At 52.1% G+C, this 21237-nt stretch overlaps 1 protein-coding gene across 4 annotated transcripts; it reads left to right on the forward strand.

Moving 5' to 3' along the window:
* Positions 1 to 307: 307 nt before the first annotated feature.
* On the forward strand, positions 308 to 21009 carry camsap3 (calmodulin regulated spectrin-associated protein family, member 3). Of its 4 annotated transcripts, none has more exons than XM_035525198.1 (18): positions 308 to 824; positions 7150 to 7400; positions 11876 to 12016; positions 13115 to 13192; positions 13639 to 13671; positions 14478 to 14616; positions 14967 to 15106; positions 15198 to 15291; positions 15399 to 15444; positions 15559 to 15620; positions 15811 to 15883; positions 16022 to 18026; positions 18104 to 18228; positions 18555 to 18829; positions 18922 to 19015; positions 19193 to 19311; positions 19826 to 19944; positions 20052 to 21009. In XM_035525198.1, the coding sequence occupies exons 1-18, from the start codon at positions 692 to 694 to the stop codon at positions 20352 to 20354; spliced, it is 4230 nt and encodes a 1409-aa protein (XP_035381091.1). In that variant the 5' UTR covers positions 308 to 691; the 3' UTR covers positions 20355 to 21009. The 4 variants fall into 4 exon arrangements, with proteins under 4 accessions (XP_035381091.1, XP_035381092.1, XP_035381094.1 ...); XM_035525199.1 differs by having other exon boundaries at positions 18558 to 18829; XM_035525201.1 differs by having other exon boundaries at positions 15847 to 15883.
* Positions 21010 to 21237: the final 228 nt, after the last annotated feature.

The following is a 21237-nucleotide window of genomic DNA, read 5'->3' on the forward strand; positions in this document are numbered from 1 at the left end:
ATATATATATATATATATATATATATATATATATATATATATATATATATATATAAAATGAACACGTAGCTTGTAGCTCTCACCCATCATAAGACCCCGGGCAGTGTGACCGGACAGTTTCTATATATTTTCCATTCATCTCAAAATAATAGTGTACTTTCTCAACCAAATTGCACCGCTACTGCACCTGTTTGGAAAGGGGGAAAACACCTCCCTACCTGCTAGTCGATTTAGGAGCGCTAATCCCGCCCAGATTTATGCGTTGTCACGTATAGTGGATCCTATTGGATGGCAGTGGCTTGAGTGACATGCGTGTGGAGCACCTGGAAATCAGTCGTCAACGGAGCGTTTCAGCCGAGCGAGGGGTGATGCGGACTCTGAAACGGGGTCAAAAATAAACTCTTATCCAGAAAGAAGCTGAAACCGCTCTGTAAGGTGCTTTGAGTCGTTTTTGTATACCTGGTTGTCATTTGGATGCGTGGAAAGAAGCCCAAGAAGGAATATTTTATGACTAAGAAGCCACTTTTTCTGGATACTCATTTTCCGTGAGGACGCCACCCGATATCCGCGTTTCACTGAATGCAGTGAGATATGAAAGGATGACTGTTTAATTTTCCCCTGTTTTACGGCACTACCTCGCCTCTTTCTGTTTTTCCTCTCTTCCTCCACACGGCCTGTCTTTGGACTCGCTATGGTGGACTCGAATGCGATGAGGAAGACTTTTGTGGTCCCGGACATAAAACCCTTGGATCAGTATGATTTTAGCAGAGCCAAGATATGCGGCAGTGTAGGATGGCTGCTGGCAAAATCTTACGGCAATGCAGGTATGAACACTGCTATATCTTATTTCCTACAACAGACAAGCCGTCCCTGTTCCCCTCTGTCCAACCTTTATCTATAAATGTTTTCCTCTTTCTGTCTTCCATTACCATGAAAAGGAGGCGTGAAGGTGAATAGGCTGTGTGTAAACTCAGCGTTTTTGAGACACACAAAGGCTGAAAGGTGGAAGCATGCGTGGATAGCTTTATGCTCACCCGGCGAGATGTTCAGGGTGTTTTACGAATATACCCTACGATAAACACCCTACTCCGATGCAGGCATATTGTCTTAAAATCCACTTCTAGTTAAATGGGTCGCATGAAATTGTCATTTGACATAAACTACAACAGGGAGTATAGCTTTTTCGACTGCCAAACTAAAGGAGGCCACGGCTGAAACAAGTGTCGGTAATCTCGTTATTTGAATAAATTGACTACTCATGAATCAGGGTAACCTGCCCCTTTATTTGCCCCATACCGGTTTTTTTTCCACTAGGTCACGATTTCACACACACAATAGGTACGACATTCTCAAGGAATGTCCGTTTGTTGTGGAGTTTTTTCCCTTTCACTTAAATGTAAATGGGCGTTATTTTGAGAGCGTGCTACGAAACCACTGGCCTGTCACTGACCAGAGCGCGCACCCACTAACACGGGTCCTTTTGTCGACGCCCCCGTCCCCAAACACGCTGTAGAAGGGACGGACTTTCGCCATTTCTGATGTTTTCTGGGAGCTTTTCACTCGTCCTAAGACCCTTTCATATTTACTTTGGGCTCAGATCCCGCGGTTGTTCAGTTTAGTCCAGCGTGGGCTGAATGTCTTCCCTCCACAATGTCCACCTGAAGCAATGTTTTCCCCCATAGGCTGTGTACCATTTCCTGAAGGCACAGTTACACAGATAACTTGTATTCCACTTCCTCTCTGAGGGACTCCATTAAAAATTGGGCTTTGCTTTTCTGGAAACCAAAAGTATTCTTGCTCTAGCAACGGACTTTATGCACCAGCTCTTATCCATCATTTTATAAAGGCTTCAAGGTTTCAGAAACATACCAGTGTGTTTGGCTCCATTATCAGCTGTTGTCTGCTCAGGACATGTCTGGCAGACAGCCTTGTGTTCAAGACCCAACACGAATCTGCTGAAGCTGAGTTTACTCTGAGTTTACTGGAAAAGAGTGTGATAATCAAGTTCTGCACCCAAACCTCAGGGCCCTGTTTTCTTTACCAGTTGTCTGTTGTTGTTGTTGTTGTTGTTTTTGTTGTTTACTACCTGTCTTATCTTTGGGAGAAGCTGGATTATAGCCTGTGGCCCGGACAGGGCTAGCTTGCCTTTAAGGCCTTTGCATCACAGTGTACGCTGAACGTGGTCATACTAAAATCTTGACTCCAGTGGTTCCATTGAAGATAAACTTTGAAGGTAAACATTGTCCAAAAATAGACATTGGAGATGTGGAAATTCGTTAGAAAGTTTAGTAGAGCGAGTGTGTGTGTGTGTGTGTGTTGAAGAACTCTTACTATCCTTTTGTGTTCTCCTAATGAATGTTAATTCATGAATTTCTCTACATTCCTGTGTTGTCTTTGAGGTTTTTTTTGGCCAGTGTACAAAACAGCCTGTGCTAAGGGGTCTCACACACACACACACACACACACACACACACACACACACAGTGATCATAAAGAGTTAAGCCCAGTGAAACAGCTGCTGAAAAGTTACAAAAACAGACATCTACTGTTGGATTATGACTTTTAGGTAGGTAGCCTAGCAGTCTTATGGTTCAGATCTAAACAAACATACACACTCCAGTGGGATTTGTTTCGTCTGAACTCATTTGAGCTTTCTGAACTCTGCTCATGTGCCATTGGTGACAGAATCGGCCATCACCATCATCAGTGTTTGCACTCACTTTTTACATCGGCGACAGTACTGCCCTGACCAAACCCTCTGGGCGAGGTCACACACCCTGACCTGCAGGGCAGGCGGAAAAACACAAGATTAGGCAAGTTAGGCCTGTGTGTGTGTGTGCGTGCGTGTCAGTCCAGTGCAACATGATCCTACTGAACCACAACTGTACTAGTGTTCCTGACACACTTTGTTGACTTCATCGGTTCTCCTCTGGTTCCTGTGCCCTATGGATGAGACACCCACTGCCACCCTGTTTACTGCATGCTCGCCTCCCAGCCTGGGAACTACAGGACCCTCTCCTGCCCCTGCCCCCCAGAGACGCAACTGTGCTTTGTACGACCGGCATAATTTATTTATTACTCAATGCATTTCGGGAAGTGAGCAGATATTTTGGGCCTGTAGCGCCTCACCACCTGTGCCGCAGTTCCAGCAACTTCACCGACATAATTAGGCAACTAATTGGGTCGCGTGTACTCGTGGGCGAGGCGTGTGCTAACTTGTCTCCACCACAGCTTGGGCGCTCGGGGCTTCCATGTTTGCCGGGCCCCGGCAGGAGGTGCCAAGTGCCGTTAGGGCCCAAGTGCAAGCTGGGAGTTCTCTCTGGACGCCAGCAGCCCCGGTGTACCGGCACAGGTCGCGGTGCAGTTCTACATCCTGTCTGTGCCAACCAGGAACACTCCACGCTGCTAATTGCTACCTGCATTGTCCATGTGCTCTCCGAGCGTGTGGGTGTTCTTTTTCTTTTCTGTGGGGGCTGTATTTACTTTGAATAAAGCTGAAGCATTATGCCAACAGTATCCATTACTTAGCTCAGCCTGGCTGAAAGATGGGGAGCATCTTATAAACAAAAAGTGGTGCATCAGTGAGAAATGGAACCGTCAACACTTAGAGATGGGCCACCTCATCCCCCCCCCCCCCCCCCCCCTTAGTCAAGTTGAACAACTGAACATAAAGGGTGACTTTTTGGGGGGAGTCCAGGCCTTCCCAAACCAACAGGTGGCCTCCCACACCTCATGACAAAATAAAAAGGCTCTTAATGGTACCTACATCACCCAGCCCCCTTGGCTCCGCCCTGCCATCCAACAGAAGGCTTGCTGCCATAGTGAGTCACCACTGCTCCATCACTGCGTCACCATGGTGACTCAGCAGGTAAGGAGAGTGTATTGATGGTGGTATGGGAGGAGTGGTGCTGCCCGACATTCCTTTCAAAACCCTTGACAGCTGTTGTTGAAACAGCTCGTCAACCTCATCCTACCTGTGGCTGTCATGGGTTTGTCACGTCATCTTTACTAGGAGTGTGAGAGTACACTCTGACCGAAAGTTACGAAGAAAAAAAAAAAAAAAGAAAAAAAAGAAATTTGCTTCAAAGGTATAACTCAACACCTTAAGAGCAATTTTAATTGTGTGTGGGTGGGTGGAGTGGAAGATAATCCTCTTAAATGTGCTCGGTACAAATGTCATCCTCTTTAAACGTTTGAAAACAAATGAGGGAACGAGGAGGACTTGTTTGACTGAGCGGAGGGCTCTAATGTGTTGGGAGGGCTGTAACCGCCTGGTGGGTGCCGTCCTGTCGGCCCGTAGAGCACAGAGCCGTCCTGTCGGCTTGTAGCCAGTTTGAATCGGCTCGCCGCGTTTGCACATGGATGCTAGAAACACTGACCTGTCAGTGCCGCACGTAACACCACCCCCGCCCTTAATTGGGCGATAAAGGTGCTTGAAATCAAACTGGAAATCTCAGGATGTGCGATGCTTGACGGCATGCACACCTTCATGGAACATCATAAAGGCTTATGCTGCCGTCACACAGGATTAAGGGCACACAGGAGAAAAAACAGAGCCGCCTCCTAATTCCTGTGGTTCAGGGTTGTTTGGGAGTGAAATGCCAGTGACAATGTTTCCACTGAGTTTGCTCTTAGCTACAAGAAACCTGTTTCACATTATTGGAGAAGGGCGTCCTCGTGTTCCTGGTGCACAGTCCGCATGTCAGTGGGCTGGTTTCCCTTCACCAGTAAAAGTGAAGAATGCTGCACCATGAACTCTTCCTGGTTAACCTCACAGATTACTGCATATTTCTAAAAGAAAGCCGTGAATGATCAAAAGTGGATTACCTTTTTTTTTTTTTTTTTTTGGTGCGTCTGTTCGCACGCACATGTGAGGTGATTTGTGTTAAATTGGAGCTTTATGAGAAGTAAAATTGATGTAGTATATTTTTAAATACCAAATGTGGTTTAGATGCACCTTGGCACCTGGGCGCTTGTTTTCACGTACGGCGCGTCTCGAGCCTCTAGAGTTTTGAATCAGAGGCCATCTCCTTTCCCACAGCCGCGATCTCCTTATTATGTCAACTGCAGTGCCCTCCGACGGAAAGAAAGAGCACTTGATGCTCTGCGTCCCCATGACAACAGCACTCGAGATCAAAGGCAAGCCGCCGCTCTCCGTCACGAAGGCTGAATTTGGGTTAAAGAAGTCATGCAGAAGTTCCTTGCGCCTGCTCCGTCTTCCTCAGGTCTTGCCAGTCGGCGAGGTCCGTGTGGTACTGATGGCTCGATCGATGCGGCACATAACTGCCGTCAGGAGGGCCAGTGACGCCTTGCTGCTGCTGTCTCTCAGAGCCATTACGAAAGCCTGCCTGTTTCCTTTAAACCTTCTTGTTCAGCTGATGAGCGTCGTGGTTATATCTTAAGTAATATTCAGTATTCAGTGTTAAGTCTGTATATTGTATGTGTAATTCAATATATATATATGCAGTCTAGACATAATTTTAGCACCCAACAGCGTCTGATTGGGGGAGGTGGTATCTGGAGACGCGAGAGATAGAGAAGTGAGGTTTATTGTACGTGGTATTTCACGACTGTTGACATAAGGAGTTGCTGTTTGCTCTCATAATAGTGTGTTAAGGAGACACTGTAGACAGCGGTCAGCTGATTCTTTGTTTAGGCTGGTTGGCTGAACTGAAGTCTTCTCTTTCGCTCAGGTTCTCTGTCCTTTCATTTCCTCCTTGAACCGTATGTTTACTTTGGCTATGAACAGGTATTTGTGTTTGCAGGTATGTACGCGTATGTGCTCGCTCGCGCATCTTTGATCCGAGGCGCGGGGCCCACGGGTGTCTATGCTTTACCCTGCCCCTACCCTGGTTCCAGGTTTCCATCTTCACCTCTTCCTCTCGAGGAGCGGTACACCGCCGTGACCTCCCACTGGCCCGGGCCGAGCAACGCCTCTATCGCTCGTGCTGATCACACACTGTGCAACACTTTGCATCTTGCTTTGCATTCTGGGTTGGAACCTTTCGTAGCACATGGCTGGCAGACAGCATGTTGACCTAAATTAACAGTTTTATTGTGCTCTTGCTTTCATGTGTCTGTTTAGCGTTTAACCCGACGTGTGGCTTTGTGAACGATGTGCTCGAACCTGAGTGTTTAAGCTTCGTGGGGCTTTAACGGGCCGCACTGAGGTGGGCCATCTACGGCACCATTCGAGTCAGAACCGGACTTCCTGGGAGCATTAGAACTGGGATGGTTAGGGCGAGTGGGAATGGTGCTGTGAGTTAAACCTTGTCCTTCCCTGTGTGCTTTACACATCTTAGAACCAGTCCTTCTGCTTCACACTTACTGTGTGTGTGTCTGTGCATGCGTGCACTGCAGGAACATACTGCCATCACCTTGCGTTTCTAATTGGCCGTAAATTGCGGTCGAACCAGTTTATAGTGGGTGTGTGCAGTATACCTTTTCAGGTTTGACTTTCTCAGGGCTTTGTGTTTGCTTTGGCGCGTGTTTGCAGTAGCTGTGTCCGGGCGGCCCAAAACTGCTCCCTCTCTCTCTGTGTGTACCTTAAACATAGTGCTGCAGCTACGTGTGTGTGTGTGTGTGTGTGTGTGTGTGTGTGTGTATATGTATGTGAGAGACTCTGGATCGGCCATTGTAGTGGAGCTTTGCACTGTATGTGGGTCACTGCTTCCCTTTTGGTGAAGTGGTTCGAGTTACATTTTTAGCCGCATTTCCTTCACCCCACAGCACCGAAAACAGGCGTGTGTGTGTGGGTGGGCCTCCTCAGACTGCACAGAAACGCCAGTATGACACAGTAGCAGCCCGGGTGCTCCACCCGTTGCCCAGGTCTCCTCACCCAAGGTCCTTCATCCCTCAGTCATCTTAGTGCTGCTGCTACTGTAAACAGGGAGCAGCGCAGTCCCAGCTCTGTCAGCCCGTGGGCACCTGTAGGAACAGGACCATGCGGCAAATATATTTCTGTTTGCATCTGCATGCGTTATGTAAATGTATGCTAGGTGGCCAGTTTTGCTAGGTACATTTCTACCCTGCATCTGAGATTTAATGTTACACCGTTATATGTTGTCATGTAGCTGTACCTGTAATAGCAGGGAGAATGTATTCATTGTGTGTGTGTGTGTGTGTGTGTGTGTGTGCACCGCTGTGTAGAGAATGTTCCGGTGGAGCTGCGGAACCCCTTCTACTGCGACCAATACGAACAGGAGCACCTGAAGCCGCCCGTCACACGGCTACTGCTGTCACCGGAGCTGTACTGCCGCACCTACGGTGTTCTGCTGGCCAAGGAGCCGCCCAGGGACGCCCCCAGCCTCCTTCAGGCCCTTGCGAAGAAGGGCCTGGCCCCCAGGGACCAGAGCACGCCCGTGACCGAGGCTGACCTGCGCCACAAACCCATCAAGATGGTGAGATTGGGCTGGGTTGCAGATCTATTCCCGTCAGAAGCATGCAAAGAGGAGAAGTGTGTGTGTGTGTGTGTGTGTGTGTGTGTGTGTGTGTGTGTGTGAGAGAGATGGGAGAGGTGGGCTTTCACAGAAGCTCATGGCGTGGGGTCTGTGAGTTATTGAGCACGGATCGTTTCTGGTGGTGAGCACAGCTGAGTCAGCTGCACCCAGAATCCATCCATGCGCGAGAATCAATCCAGCAGTTGGCCTTTGACCTCGCCAGGATATGGAAGGGATTGTTTCAGCTGCCTGGGTTCTGCACAGGAGAGTGGGAGAAGGAGGGGTGGGGCGCGGCTGGATGGGATAGGGCGGGGCTCCCCCCCACCCCACCCCACCCCACCCTCACACCCCCACAGCCATTAGGCTGAGTGCCCTCAGCTGTAGATGACAGCACCGTGCTTCTCTGCTCTCTGAAGCTTGTGCATCTGGCGAAGAGAGGAGGCTGTTGGGTAGTACGTGGACCCCTGGCCCTGGGGCTGAGGTCTGTCCTGCCCCATCCACGCACATCAACAGTGTCTGTGCACATGGACGAGGGAGCCACTCTGATCACAGGCTGCTTCTGTTCTCTTCTCTTCTTTATTTGAAATAAACAACATCCCACTGGCCGAAAGGTCCGCATGCTGTAAACAGACGCGTAGGCACTTCTGCTTTATTTGTCCCAGATGTCTCTGCTGTCCTGCTTCTTTCATTTTCTCTCTCGCTGATTTCATTTTCTTTTCGCTCTGCCTTTTTTTCTTCTCTGCTATGCTTTGTAACAGAAATGCACAGGGGGTGTGTGTGTGTGCGTGTGCAAATGCGTGTGCAAATGCGTGTGTGCGCTATCCCCGCAGTGATCTCTCTGTGTGCCTGGTCACTTCTGTCCGGTGGCCATGGCAGCAGGCACTGTGCCAGTGTCATGGCGACAGGCCTGGCGTGGTGCGGCAGCGAGCTCTGGGTTCAGCGGGTGCTGTCTGACGGTGGGAGGGATCGCTGGGGCTGGCTCTGGCAGCGGCTGGTGGGGAAAAGTGGGTCACATTGCTGCAGCATTAGGAAGCCGGAGCAGCACGGGGGGGAGCTCCCGCCAGCACACGACTTTCAAACAGCAGCGATCCGGAGCGAAGCTTAGCGCTTTGGCACTAAAGCAGGAAACTGCCTCCTACGCGCTGTGCATAACTCCAGCAAGGAGAACAATGTCACTGTGGAGCTACTGATTTTACTGTTGAGAATAAAGATGAAAAACGGGCATCCCCCCACAGCGCTCTCTCTCTCTCTCTCTCTCTCTCTCTCTTTCTCTCTCAAATCAGTCAGCATACTGTACACGTTTCTCTCACTACTTGGACACCATCTGCATGAGGAAGCATGATGAGGGGGCGTGGCCTGGGTCTAAACTGCCTGTGCCCTGTGCCAGGACTGCGTGGCGCTGGCCCTGTGCCAGCTGTGCCCAGCATTTATAGTTCCGCTTCATTGGTTCAGCCGAAAAAAGGGCCAGGATGAAGAATTCCGTCCTCTTCCTGAAGGTCTGCTGCCAGTTTCGGGGTGATGGAACTAAATTACTGCTCTGGGTTTGAAACTTGGAGTCAGAGTGGGGTCTACATTTGAAGCCCTTTGCTGATGATTTTTTTTAAGGCTCAGGACATCAAAGGCCTGGCAGCATGTGGTTCTACTAAACCAAGCAAAATGTTCTTCTTTTTTTTGAGTTGTTTATTTTTATTTAACATCACCTTTTCCCCCCATGACCGCACATTAGACAACAAAGTCTTGTGATTGTGCCGTTTCCTCGTTGCGTTCACGTGCTCCCCGTCCGGATGGGCGGGTTTGGCTGTTGTTGCCAGAGCGTTTACGCGTGCGTCTGCTCCGAGAGAGGGCTGTGGTTGGCACCAGCACGTGACGTTTCCCGGAAACGGCCACCCCCACAGCGAGCCCCCGGCTCTGAGGGCTGAACCTACGTCTCCGTTAAATGCCCCCCCCCCCCCCACCACCCCTTGAACGTTGTTGCGCAGTGATGTCACTGTTCTCTTTGCTGGTGGAGTTCGCTGTGGCTGGAGTTGGCGCCGTTAACGCTGTGCGGCCGCTTAGCTGAATGCTTTGCACGCAAGCATGCGGCTGGGCAGGGGCGTTGTGGGTCATAATTGGTTGCTATGGTGACCTGGCCGGTTGTTTGTGCTCTGTGCTCCGCAGCACAGCAGGTCCTCGCTAGCCTCTCATTAGGGCGAGCATGTGATTGGGCTTAGTGGGTTCTGGCCGGACCGGCACGGGGAATCCAAATCTCCGTTCCGACCTCCTGCACTGAATCCTGCTTCCTCTTGTTCCTCTCGTTTGTTATGGAGTGCTCACCACTACAACAACACTACATCCACATCTGTGCTGTGTGTCTCTGTCTTCTGTCTCTCTCGCTCCCCCTCCCCCACACTCTCCCACTTTATCTATCAGTTTATTTCTCCCCTGTCAGAGCGGATCCGTTCCAGGGACATGCACTCCCCATGTGTTCATAGCTCGCTGGACATCCTGTCGTCTGGCACGTGCTGTAGGTCTTCTTCCCCACTCCCTACACATCCACCCCGGGGCAACGTCGTTATCCTCTCAGCTCGGCCCCCAAACCACAAACCACCCCCAGCCGTGCACTCCGGACAGCTAAAACCTCGTGTTCCGGTGGCTTAACCCTCTGAAACCAACGTCCCCTTCTGGGGGGGAAAAATCAGCACATCCACAGTACGGAGCTACGCTGGCCCACCAGTCACACAAAGTGTGTGTGTGTGTGTGTGTGTTCACGCGTATGCTTTTGCCATTTTTACACGTGGTTTATTGCACCCTGGCTGTGTGGCGGCATGCGCTGGAGAATTTGGCCCCCTGACCTGCTGTTCCACGCGAGAGAGTTAATGATTATAACAGAGGGGGTGCACACGCACTGCCAGAGGAGGAGGAGAATATGGGACACGGTGTCCAGGCTCTGGAGATAAGGCAGTCCAACCTCCAGTAGGCATGTTCTTTTCGCAGGCTTCGGGTCCCCTTGTTTTAAAACGAGGCCCAGTCGTATTGACCCCAATAGGTTGTTTGTAAGAAGAGCTGGCAGTTCAACGCTGGGAGTGATTGGCTCTCCTCTCTGCCCGTCAGGCCGCCCTCAATCGAAGTCCCTGAGAACTCTCAGAGGCGTGGCCTTCACAGAACAGTGTAGTGGCATGTACAGCTAGAGGACTGATTTGAAATCAGCCCCGCACTCTGTCTAATCGTCGCAGTGCTCCAAGGTAATTGAGCGCTCGTCTGTCATGTGGTCTGTTGGCATCTGAAAGCCATACAACTGATCCTAGATCTGGAGAAATCTTCTATATATGGCCCAAGGACTGGTCTTGACATACAAATGCTGATCTCAGGCCAGGCAAGCTTTCGCTTTCCCACTAGGCCAAATGTGAGGTGAGTGGCACGCGCGAGTGCCCCCACATCCCCGGTGTGCTGGCCCTCTGCTGTGTACCTCGGTATCTGTTACAGTAACAGTAGTAGTAATGGTAACCGTAGTAGCAGTGAAAGTAGTGGTGTGTAGACCAAGTCACCGTGTGCGGCATGCAGCTAAATCTCGGGCCCAAAGCCTCTCCTCAGCGCTAATGGCCTCCCCTAACAGAGCGGCTAGCATCCATAGGCTGTTTTTAATGCTGTTTAATGGGCTCGGGCGCGAGTGCTCCTGCCATAATGGGCTGGGAGGATGAGTGGAGGATGAACTAATGGCCTCTGGACGCAGGAGCTCCTCCACATCTCCTGCCCCTCCGCAGCCCGGGGCAGAGGAGCTCCTCCACACCACCTGCCCCTCTGCAGCCCAGGCCACAGGTTGCAGCTACGACCTTCGGGCCAGGAGTCTCGCTCCGCTCCGAATTTGAAGTGACCTGTGCTGATGCTATCAGCGGAGAAGGGGTTGCTTTGCACACCCACACTCTTATCCAGCCACACTCCAGAGACAGAGAGAAAGAGGGAGGGAGGGACACACACACACACACACACACACACACACACACACACACACACACAGCACAGATGTGGATTTGGAGCAGGCTGGGTTTCCCCTGCGAGTTCATTAGTAGGCCGGCCCGCGCTGGATCCAGCCGTCTGTCGTGTGACTCATCTGTAGCATAGCCCGGAGAAATAGGAATTCGAAGCAAGAGGAGAGAAGACTGGGTTCCTACGGTAACGCAGGTGGACAGAAGGGAGCCAGACTGCCTGCCTCAGACCCCAAATTACAGAGCGCAAACCTGACATGCAAATACGGTGATTGTTCCCAGATCAGCGAGTAACCTGTACTCGTCACATGTACACCTGTGACGCGGACCATCTCCAGACTTCCTCCATTAGCGAAGACGGCGTGGCCGGGTAGCTCTAAATGTCACTGGTCTGGATCACTGCGTAGCAGCCTAATGGCTGTAATGGCTGCCACGTCACATGCACTCTGATCCTTCTCGCTGTTGCTTATGCAGAGCGCCCACTTGGCACTGATAGACGCCTTGATGGTGGTGGGAGCCATGGAGACGGTGAGCGCGGCGCGGATGGATGGAGCGTCTGAGAGGCTCGGAGGAGACAGCGACTGGGAGAGCGCCCTGCTGCGCTGGGTCCGCACGGTCAGTACACAACCTCACGCTGCGCCAAAGTTAACCCATCTCAATAAATAAAGAATAAAGTATACAATCTTGAGGGCCTCTCACTACATTTGGTCTATACATACCCCCCCCCCCAATATCTAACCTTGTACATCACTCATGTTGTTAATGAGAACATTCTCTCAGCCAATGACGTTACTAATGTCATAACGCTGAGGAGAGCCACTCTGGGTGCCTGAGCATAAATGGAACGGCTCAGACGTGGGACGACACCAGGACAGTGGACACCGCAGCATATGGGCTGGAGCATGCCCTAATGTCTGCTGCCAGCCAAAACCCAGCATGTGAGCACGTGAAATACGACGAGCAATGGCACATCTGTGTCTGACGTTACCTGGCACAGCCCTGGAGATGCAGGGGAGTGAGGTGTGTGTGTGTGTGTGTGTGTGTGTGTGTGTGTGTGTGTGTACTCATGGGAATAGGGCCCTTAGACTTCCACACAACAAGCCTGTTTGCAATGCACAAATTAACAGAGTGGCTCTCTTCAGGTGTTGCGAGTTGCAAAACAAAAATGCCAGCCCACTATTCTTCCTGTTGAGAAAGGAACAACTCAGTCCTTGCCAAACAAGCCTGTCAGGCCCTGACACACTCGTACCAAACGCTGCACAAAACATACCGTACTGATGACGACAGCAGTCTGTTACGCAGCGTGTCAGATATATGGCCAGTGTTCTGTTTTACGGTATATGAAATCTCGGCGGTGATTCTGTATCTGGGCTGGTATGGCCAGAGGTGTTACTACGAGTGTGAACATCTGACACTAATACACACAGGCATATGCAGAATAACGACTGTGTCCTGTAAGCCTAATGTTAGTTGTTGTAATTTCCAGCATTGCATATTGACCCGAATGTAGTAGACATGTTTGGTTTTGCTGCTCGTTGGCTGGTGACTGCAGGGGCCGCTGACTTTAGTACAGTATCAGTAAATCTGTGGAAAAGCCGTAGACCTCTAAGGTCACGCGGTAAGGGAACGTGTCACTGCAATGGTCCCAGGCTTTGCTAAGTAATATCTGCTCCGTTGTTTAGGAAGTTGTTGTTGTTGTTGTTTTTTCTCCAGTTAAATCAGAAGCTGAAGGAAATTGTGGAGGATGACCACACACAGCCCAGTACAGAGCCACAGCCTGTTCAAGCTTCGGTAACTCACCCCCCCCCCCCAGTATATATATATGTATGTATGTATATGTATATATATATATATATATATATATATATATATATATATATATATATATACACACACACACACACACACAGAGATATATATATATATATATATATATATATATATATATATATATATATATATACACACACACACACAGAGACATATATATATATATATATATATATATATATATATATATATATATATATATATATATATATATACATACACACACACACACACACACACGAGTGCGCACACACACTTTTTTTTTTCTGCACAATGTTATTGTCTCTCGCTGCTGTGCCGTCTTGTCCTCTAACTCTCCCGCTGCAGTGACTTAATTCTTCTCCTCTCCTTTATCTCCTCCTCTTTCTCCTCTTTTCTCTTTGCAACCCCACACACTTGTCTCTCAGTGTCCCACCCGCTGGTACTGGAAGCTTGTTCCTGTAAGTCTCTCTCTCTCTCTCTCGCTCTCTCGCTCTCTCTCTCTCTCTCTCTCTCTCTCTCTCTCTCTCTCCCCCCCTCTCTCTCCCTGCCTCCGTCTTCCATCCCATCTCTTCCCCCCCTTCCTGTTCTGGTATCGAGTGTTGATTCCCTCTGCTGCCCCGGTGCACGGTGGCCCTCGCCCTCTGCGAGCTGCTCTCTCCCTTTCTCCAAGCAATGGCTCGGCCTCCATTAGAGACCAGGTGTTTAGTGAAGCTGTCTGACCCCCCCGCCTCGGGCAGGCTACAGATTTGCCTGGTGTGGATGTGGGAGGCAGATGAGAGCAGACACCTCTGTTTAGCGCTCTGACCCTCCGGAGTCGAAGACTTGTCTCCCGACTCCCTGTTGTCTGCCTTTCATCTAACAATGTCCCCACTGTTTCCCCAAATCAACCTGCCTCTGTCCCACTCGGTTTGATTGCACTACCTTGCATGGACTCTCTTTCTGGTTTTTTTTTTTTCCTTGGTGACCTTGTTTTTATTTCCTGACTGTTTTATTTCTTGGGTGTGCGTGTGTGTGTGCGCACGTGTGTGCGCACGTGTGCGTGCGTGCATCTTCCTTTTTATGCATCCCTTTTCAAAACATTTATTTATCCATGTTTTCACACTTCTTCTAGGACTCATAAAACGATGAATGTGAACCATTTTCCCACTAAACCAGAACATGAACACACACACACACACACACACACACACACACACACAAACACATATCGATAGCAGGCCTGTGCAGGCCACGCCCACTCATGGCCCCTCCCTGTGTTGTGTAGCTCCGCTACAGGAAGGAGCAGATGCCGTCCAGACTCGGGCCGTGTTTCCCTGTGGTGAGCGGCGTGCAGGATCTGTCCAATGGCTGCGCCATTGCTGCCCTCGTGCACTTTTACTGCCCCGGCCTGCTGCGTTTGGAAGGTAGAGCCGCACACACCCTCCAGCAGTGCAGTAACCAGGGCGCGGCTTCGGCTGGCGTTCCATTTCCGCTTAACTGCCCATGTGCATACTTGATTGCATTATAGCTGGGGTTTATCATTATTTATTGTTACTGAGTAAGCTTATGAGCCAGCCATCCCTGATGGTTCAAAGTTCAATCTCGCTCTTTAAACCAAGCATGATGTTCCATATTTTGTTGCGTTATGTTGTGAAATACATCCCCCCCCCCCCAACTCTGTTCCTTTTACTTAATCTCACTTTTCACCATCTCGCACCTCCTTCTCTCTCTCTCTCTCTCTCTCTCTCTCTCTCTCTCTCTCTCTCTCTCTCAGATATTTGTATGAAGGATTCCATGTCTTTGGCCGATAGTCTTTACAACCTGCAGCTGCTCCGGGAGTTCTGTGACAGCTGTCTGAAGAGCTGCTGCCACCTAGCGTTGGAAGACATGCTCTACAGCCCACCTGAGCTACAGGTGCGCCATCGGCAGCTTCGCAGCCCCTGGGCCAGATGCGCGTTCATCCTGCACTCTTACTGGTGTGCCTTTTCTTGCATCATCTCCGCAGGTGAACGTGCTGAGTTTTTTGGCTGAGCTCTTGTATTGGTTTGAGGTGTCGAAGCCCGAGTTTGTACAGCCCCTGCGAACGCCCGACCCGGCCGGTAAGGTTCCCTCCGCCCTTTTCGGTTGCTGTGCTTTTTGGAGAAAGCGTAGTGGAAGCGTGTGGGTAGCTAGAGCAGTTGGGACTGATGTGAACGTCTCTCGTCAGAAACCTCAGGAAAGACGGACAGACGCAACAGTGGGACCGGCAACAGGTACGTGAAGGCGCCACGCCTGGCCGTGCGTCTGCGTGTACAGCCAGGCTCTGAACTGCGGCCGCGTCGGCTCTTTCTAAGACGCTAACGTTTGTCTCTGCTCTGCTGCCACAGCTCTCCCTCCATCTTCAGAAAGCCCTTCCTACCCATCTCCTCTCCCATGACCCTGGTTCCGGGTAAGCCCACCGTAACGTGCCACACTGCTCTCTGAGCAGTCGCGCGTCCCGTGTCTTTGTGGATGTTTGCTGTGTGTGACTCGCATTTCTTTGGGTGGTGCGTAGAGATGTGTGTCTCGTCTGCGGTCGTCCGTTGACGTCAGTCTGTGTGTGTGTGTGTGTGTGTGTGTGTGCGCTCATGTGTGATCAGGCTCTCTGACTCAGTCTACCTCAATGTCTCACGTAGAGGCGGTCGGACGAACGTGGTCCAGGAAACCACTCAGGTAGGGGTCTTTATTCCCACTAACCCTGTTGTATCTTGTTTTCTCTCTCTCTCTTTTTTTTTTTTTTTTTTAACTGAATGATGCCTCTGAGTGGGTACTCTGTTGATAATTATTTATCCCCTGTCCATGTGTGTCCAGTCGTCCCCTGTCTTCTGCAGTGTCCTTCAGTATCCCTTTTGGTTTGGACAGTGATGTGGACATAGTGATGGGCAACCCCGTCATAACTCGCTCGGTCAGCTCCGACAACCTCAATCCTGCAGGTCAGGCAGTGACGCGCGCTCCATTCGCCCCTCCGGAGGACCTCCGCCACCTGCTGAACAAGCCTGGAGGTCCCAACGGCCCCCACCGCGCCTCCTGGGCCACTCAGAGCCCCGCCGTGCCCCTGCTGGCTGAGGAGAACGGCCTGGACGAGGCCGAGGCGGGTGAGCTGCCCACCATCGAGGAAGCCCTGCAGATCATCCACAACGAGGGCAAAATGGAGCCGCGGCTGCGGCCAGACGGGGCGCCTGACGGCTTCTACTTGCACTCGCGGGACGACGCAGCCAGTCATGGGCTCAATGGAAGCCCCGCCCTGCTTGGCGGCTCTGCCCCTTCCCACTCAGGAATGCAGTATCGACCGCACGGGGAGCCAGCGAAGGTGGGGCGCACCCGCCACACCTCAGAGGGCTCGCGCGACGACGACTCCGTCCTGAGAGATGGGAGCGTGGACTCGGACGCGTCGGAGGACCTTCCTAAGACACACTCCGTGCCGGCCACGCCCGCGGGCGGTGCCCGCGTGGCCCGCCCCCACGGCGCGGAGACTCCGGACAGCGGCGTGAAGATGACCAGCTTTGCCGAGCGCAGGAAGAAGCAGCCGGCGGAGGCGCCCAAGCCCAGTGAATCGCAGGCCCCACAGCTGACCACGTGGGCGGCTAAGAAGACGGAGGAGAGCCCCAGCAAGAGCCCGGCTCTCAGCAGCGAGATGTCGGACCTCGGGGCGAGGCTCGAGGAGAAGCGCAGGGCCATTGAGGCGCAGAAGAAACGCATCGAGGCCATCTTTGCCAAGCACCGGCAGAGGCTGGGCAAGAACGCCTTCCTGCAGCTACAGAAGGGACAGCAGGAGGGCGACTCACAGGAGGGGGGGACAGGAGAGCCCAGCGTCTCCACTACGGTGGAGGAGCCCAGCCGCATGGAGCCAGACGCCAGGCCGGCGCGAGCCGGGAATGAGGAAGAGCAGAGGTGGCGCCCCTCTGTGGAGACTGAGGGCAACATCAAGGCCTCTTCACTGCAGGACCATAAAGACAAACCAGAGGCGGGTATGGCAGGAGAGAGGAGCGCGGTCCCATTGGGCAACTACAACAACGCCGTGTCGAAGCTGAACGCGGCACTCAGCTCTCTGCAGAGTGACATGCAGCGTCTGTCCGAGCAGCAGAGCCAGCTGATGAAGAAGCAGCTCCCCCCCAACGACCAGACGTGGGTCACCCATCCCAGCCTGAAGACGTCAACCCCGGGGCCGGCGCTGCGGCCGTCCAGGGAGTCCACGCGCGACACGCCCGCCACCCCGGCCTCCTCCTCGCCGTCCCCTTGCCGCCGCATCAGCGCTCAAGCCACGCCCCCCAAGTCGCCTGCCGCCCACCGCCGGGCTCAGTCCGCCCCGCCCAAAAGCCCCAAGCACCAACCCCACTCCCGGCCGGCAGACCTCAAGGTGCCCGCGCTCACCCGCGTCATCACGGCCCCTCAGAGCGTGGACAACATCCCTCACCGGCGCAAGGTGTCGCCGTGGCAGTACCGCGACCAGACCTCGTCCTCCTTCAGCATCGGCTCCGCCTCCAGCCAGCCGCTCCGCCCCGACGACAGCAACTCCGAGACGGGCTCCAGTGAGGACCACACGGTCTTCAGCCTGGACCTGGACGGAGGCCTCGCCCCCGGCGCGGCCAGGAAGGAGCTCCACGGTGGGGGTGGGAGCTCCGGAGCGCCGTCCGAGTGCTCCTTCGAAAGCGACGTGCCCGCGTCCGCTTTCGGCACCAAGCGCGGCAGCCTGATCGAGATCTCGCTGTCCTCCTTGAGAGGGCCGGATGGAGAGGACACCGCCGACGCCATCTCCGACTCCATGAGCGACGTGACGGAGCCCGAGACGAAGGGCGGGGTCGGGTTCTTCTTTAAGGTAGGCACGGCTGTAGCTTCTGGCACGCTGGCATCATGGTGGTGAAACCTAGCCTCACGTGATGCGTTCAAACGCAGCAGGATGAGGTCCGGCCCGAGGACGAGATGGCACAGAGGAGAGCTGCCTTACTGGAGAAGCAGCAGAAACGAGCTGAGGAGCTGAAGAGACGGAAGCAGGAGCAGGAACGAGAGAGGGAGGCCAGGTGAGACCTCGCCAGCTAATGCCTGTACAAGACTCCTGATGCAAGACCGACATACTTCACGTCTTTATATTAAGGGTTTTGTTTGTTATATGTTCCTCTCACAGCCCTTGGTCCTGTAGACCCACGACATTGTGATTGTTTGCTTTCCGTCTCCTCCATTTCTGTAGCAGGCCTCCAGGTTTAAAGAAACGGGTCAAAGCAAAACAGTAGTTTGCGTTAATGGAACGCTTTGGAGAAAAGTTTCTTTCTTTCTTTAGTTTCGAGGCTAATGTAGCTAACCAGTAATGGCGATTCATCAGCCGTTGTCTTTGTGTACCGCCCAACAGCAGACGCGGCTCTGTGGACGAGCTGCAAGCAGGCGAGAGGGCGGAGCGGCCGCAGACACCCTGCACCCCTCCCCTGGTGGAGGGCACGCCCCAGCGTCGCGGAGACTTCACCCGGCAGGAGTATGAGCGCCGCCAGCAGCTCAAGATCATGGAGGACCTGGACAAGGTGCTGCGTCAGAAGCCCACCACCGTCCGGGGGGTGAAGAAGCAGCGGCCCAAAACGGTGTTCCACGACGACTCGGCCCTCTCGCGCAGCCCAGCCAAGGGGCTTATGGGTAAGCATCTGCACTAAATAGTTTCCTCTTTGCCTTGTGCCCCTTTTGCAGGTGTTGCCTTGCTGAGCTTGCTGCATGTGTTTCGGTTGCAGGTTCCAGACTGAATAGGGTGTACTCTCACTCCACCAACAACCTGGCCTCTATGGCCAATGACAGCGGGACCCTTACTGTCCGCAAGTCTCCAAGGTAACTCTCTGCCGTCTTGTGTGTTATCGTCTGCCCGTCTGCACGCAGTCAGAGCAGGAGAACTGATCTCAGATCAGGTCCCTCTTGTCTGAGTTCGCCAGGGTCACTATGACCCAGTAACGGCAGAGCTGATCCGGAGGCTGCCGTGTCTAATGTCACGCATGTCCTTCTCTGCAGCCGCTCGCACTCCCCGTCGAGGCTGATGTCCCCAGGCCGTCTGGCCACGCAGAACGGAGAGAAGGACTGGGAGAACGCGTCCACGATTTCCTCCCCTGCCTCCATACCAGAGTATACCGGTACAGCTCCATTTGTATCCCAGTCGTTATAATGCTATATTTGTAATGCATTGCAACTAGGGCTGTACAGTATATCATTTGTTAGTTGATATTGCAATATTGGGCTTTGCAATACTAATATGGAAAAAAGCCAGTATGCCAATAAACTGTCAAACACATTTTCCCTTGCGGCTTACAAACAAGCTGAGCAGTGTTAGACATCACTGATCAGCATTCTGTCGGCCTTTTGATAAATCGCCACATTCACTTAATTAAAAAATCCAGTAACCATAAATAATTTTGGTAAAAGTAATATGAGCCTTAATCTTTAACATGCAACATCACACACAACTGTGTTTATAACATATCACAAAGCATATGGCCAATGTGTAATAATATAATAATCACAATATAGTATTTTCCCCCCATATAATGCCATACTGACTTGAATTTGCTCCCTAACGGAGTTCAGCGTGTCCCAATGTGCTCATATGTTGGAGAGGCAAACCGAGTTCTTTACTGTCATTCCTATCAGGACCCAAATTGTACAAGGAGCCGAGCTTCAAATCCAACAAGTTCATCATCCACAACGCCATCTCGCGCTGCTGCCTTGCAGGAAAAGTCAACGAACCGCAGAAAAACAAGATCATCGAAGTGAGAGACCTTCCAGTTGCTCACCCCTGCCTCACCACATTAATCAGCAACTGCCTTTTTCATACCCGTGTTACATGTTGTCTGAATGTTTTGTGTGTCTGCCACAGGAAATGGAGAAAAGTAGCGCCAACCACTTCCTCATTCTATTCCGCGACTCGAGCTGCCAGTTCCGGGCGGTCTATACCATGAACCCAGAGACAGAGGAGCTGCAGCGTCTGACGGGCATCGGCCCGCGGGTCATCATCCCCTCCATGGTCGAGTCCATCTACAAGTACAGCTCCGACCGCAAGCAGTTCAGCGTCATCCCGTCCAAAACCATGTCCATGAGCGTGGACGCCTTCACCATCCCCGGCCATCTTTGGCAGAGCAAGCGTCCCGGGACACCCAAGAAGCTTGGGACCCCCAAATAGAGGCGACTGCTCCCGCCCGTGCCACCAGATCTGGACTGACCCGAATCTCCTTTCCCTCTCAAAGATGACTGTGCGCTTCAGGACTGAGGCGGTACACACTGAAATGGTGAGGTAGAACACCAGAAAATAATTGACCCCACCCCCTCAGAAATTGACCAGTGTCCCCTCAAGAACGCTTCCATCTGCTTTTGCTGCAAACCGAAAGAAGTCGGAAAGAATGCCACGGCCATTTTCCTCACATCACAAAACATGGCACCTCGGTCTGGCTGTCGGCCAGCTGGGATCTGGACTGGGTACTGGATTGTATCCAAACCCCCCGTGTCTGACAGCTTGGTGCACATGCTGTCGATCTAGTGGCCTCTCCCGTTTCATCCTGACCCTGTTTGGTCATCTCAAACGTGACCCCTGGTTGTCAGCTCTGGGATGAGGTGCTGATGAACAGATGCTGCTTTAAGGACATGCCACTCAAATGGGAATTAGTCCCCATTTTCCCTCTTCCTGTCTTTTTTATATAAACGTGTATCCTTGACTCTGTCGTTTTGTTTTTTTTCCCCCCCCCTTGTGTTTGTTGCCCTTCCTATCGAGGGGCAGGGAATCCCATCGCTGACCTCTGATCTCAAGCTGAAGCGTGATGGGGCATCTCACCGTAAACCTGACCATCACCGTGGTTTCATGAATGTAGGGCATAAGCCAGCCAAGGGCTTCCCTGTTGTCTTTCCTTATTGGCCAGTACGTCCTACAGACTGGTATTTGGAAATCTTCCACTGCGGGAGGGGAGGGGAGGGGTGGGTTGGGGTCTGAGCATGGCTACTTGTTCATGCTACTGTGCCTGTCTGTCTGAGAAGCGGAACGGCCCGTGCTGGCATGTGTCTCCTCTGGCTCG

This window comes from Electrophorus electricus, chromosome 4, assembly GCF_013358815.1.
Source record: "Electrophorus electricus isolate fEleEle1 chromosome 4, fEleEle1.pri, whole genome shotgun sequence".
Classification (NCBI taxonomy): Eukaryota; Metazoa; Chordata; class Actinopteri; order Gymnotiformes; family Gymnotidae; genus Electrophorus; species Electrophorus electricus.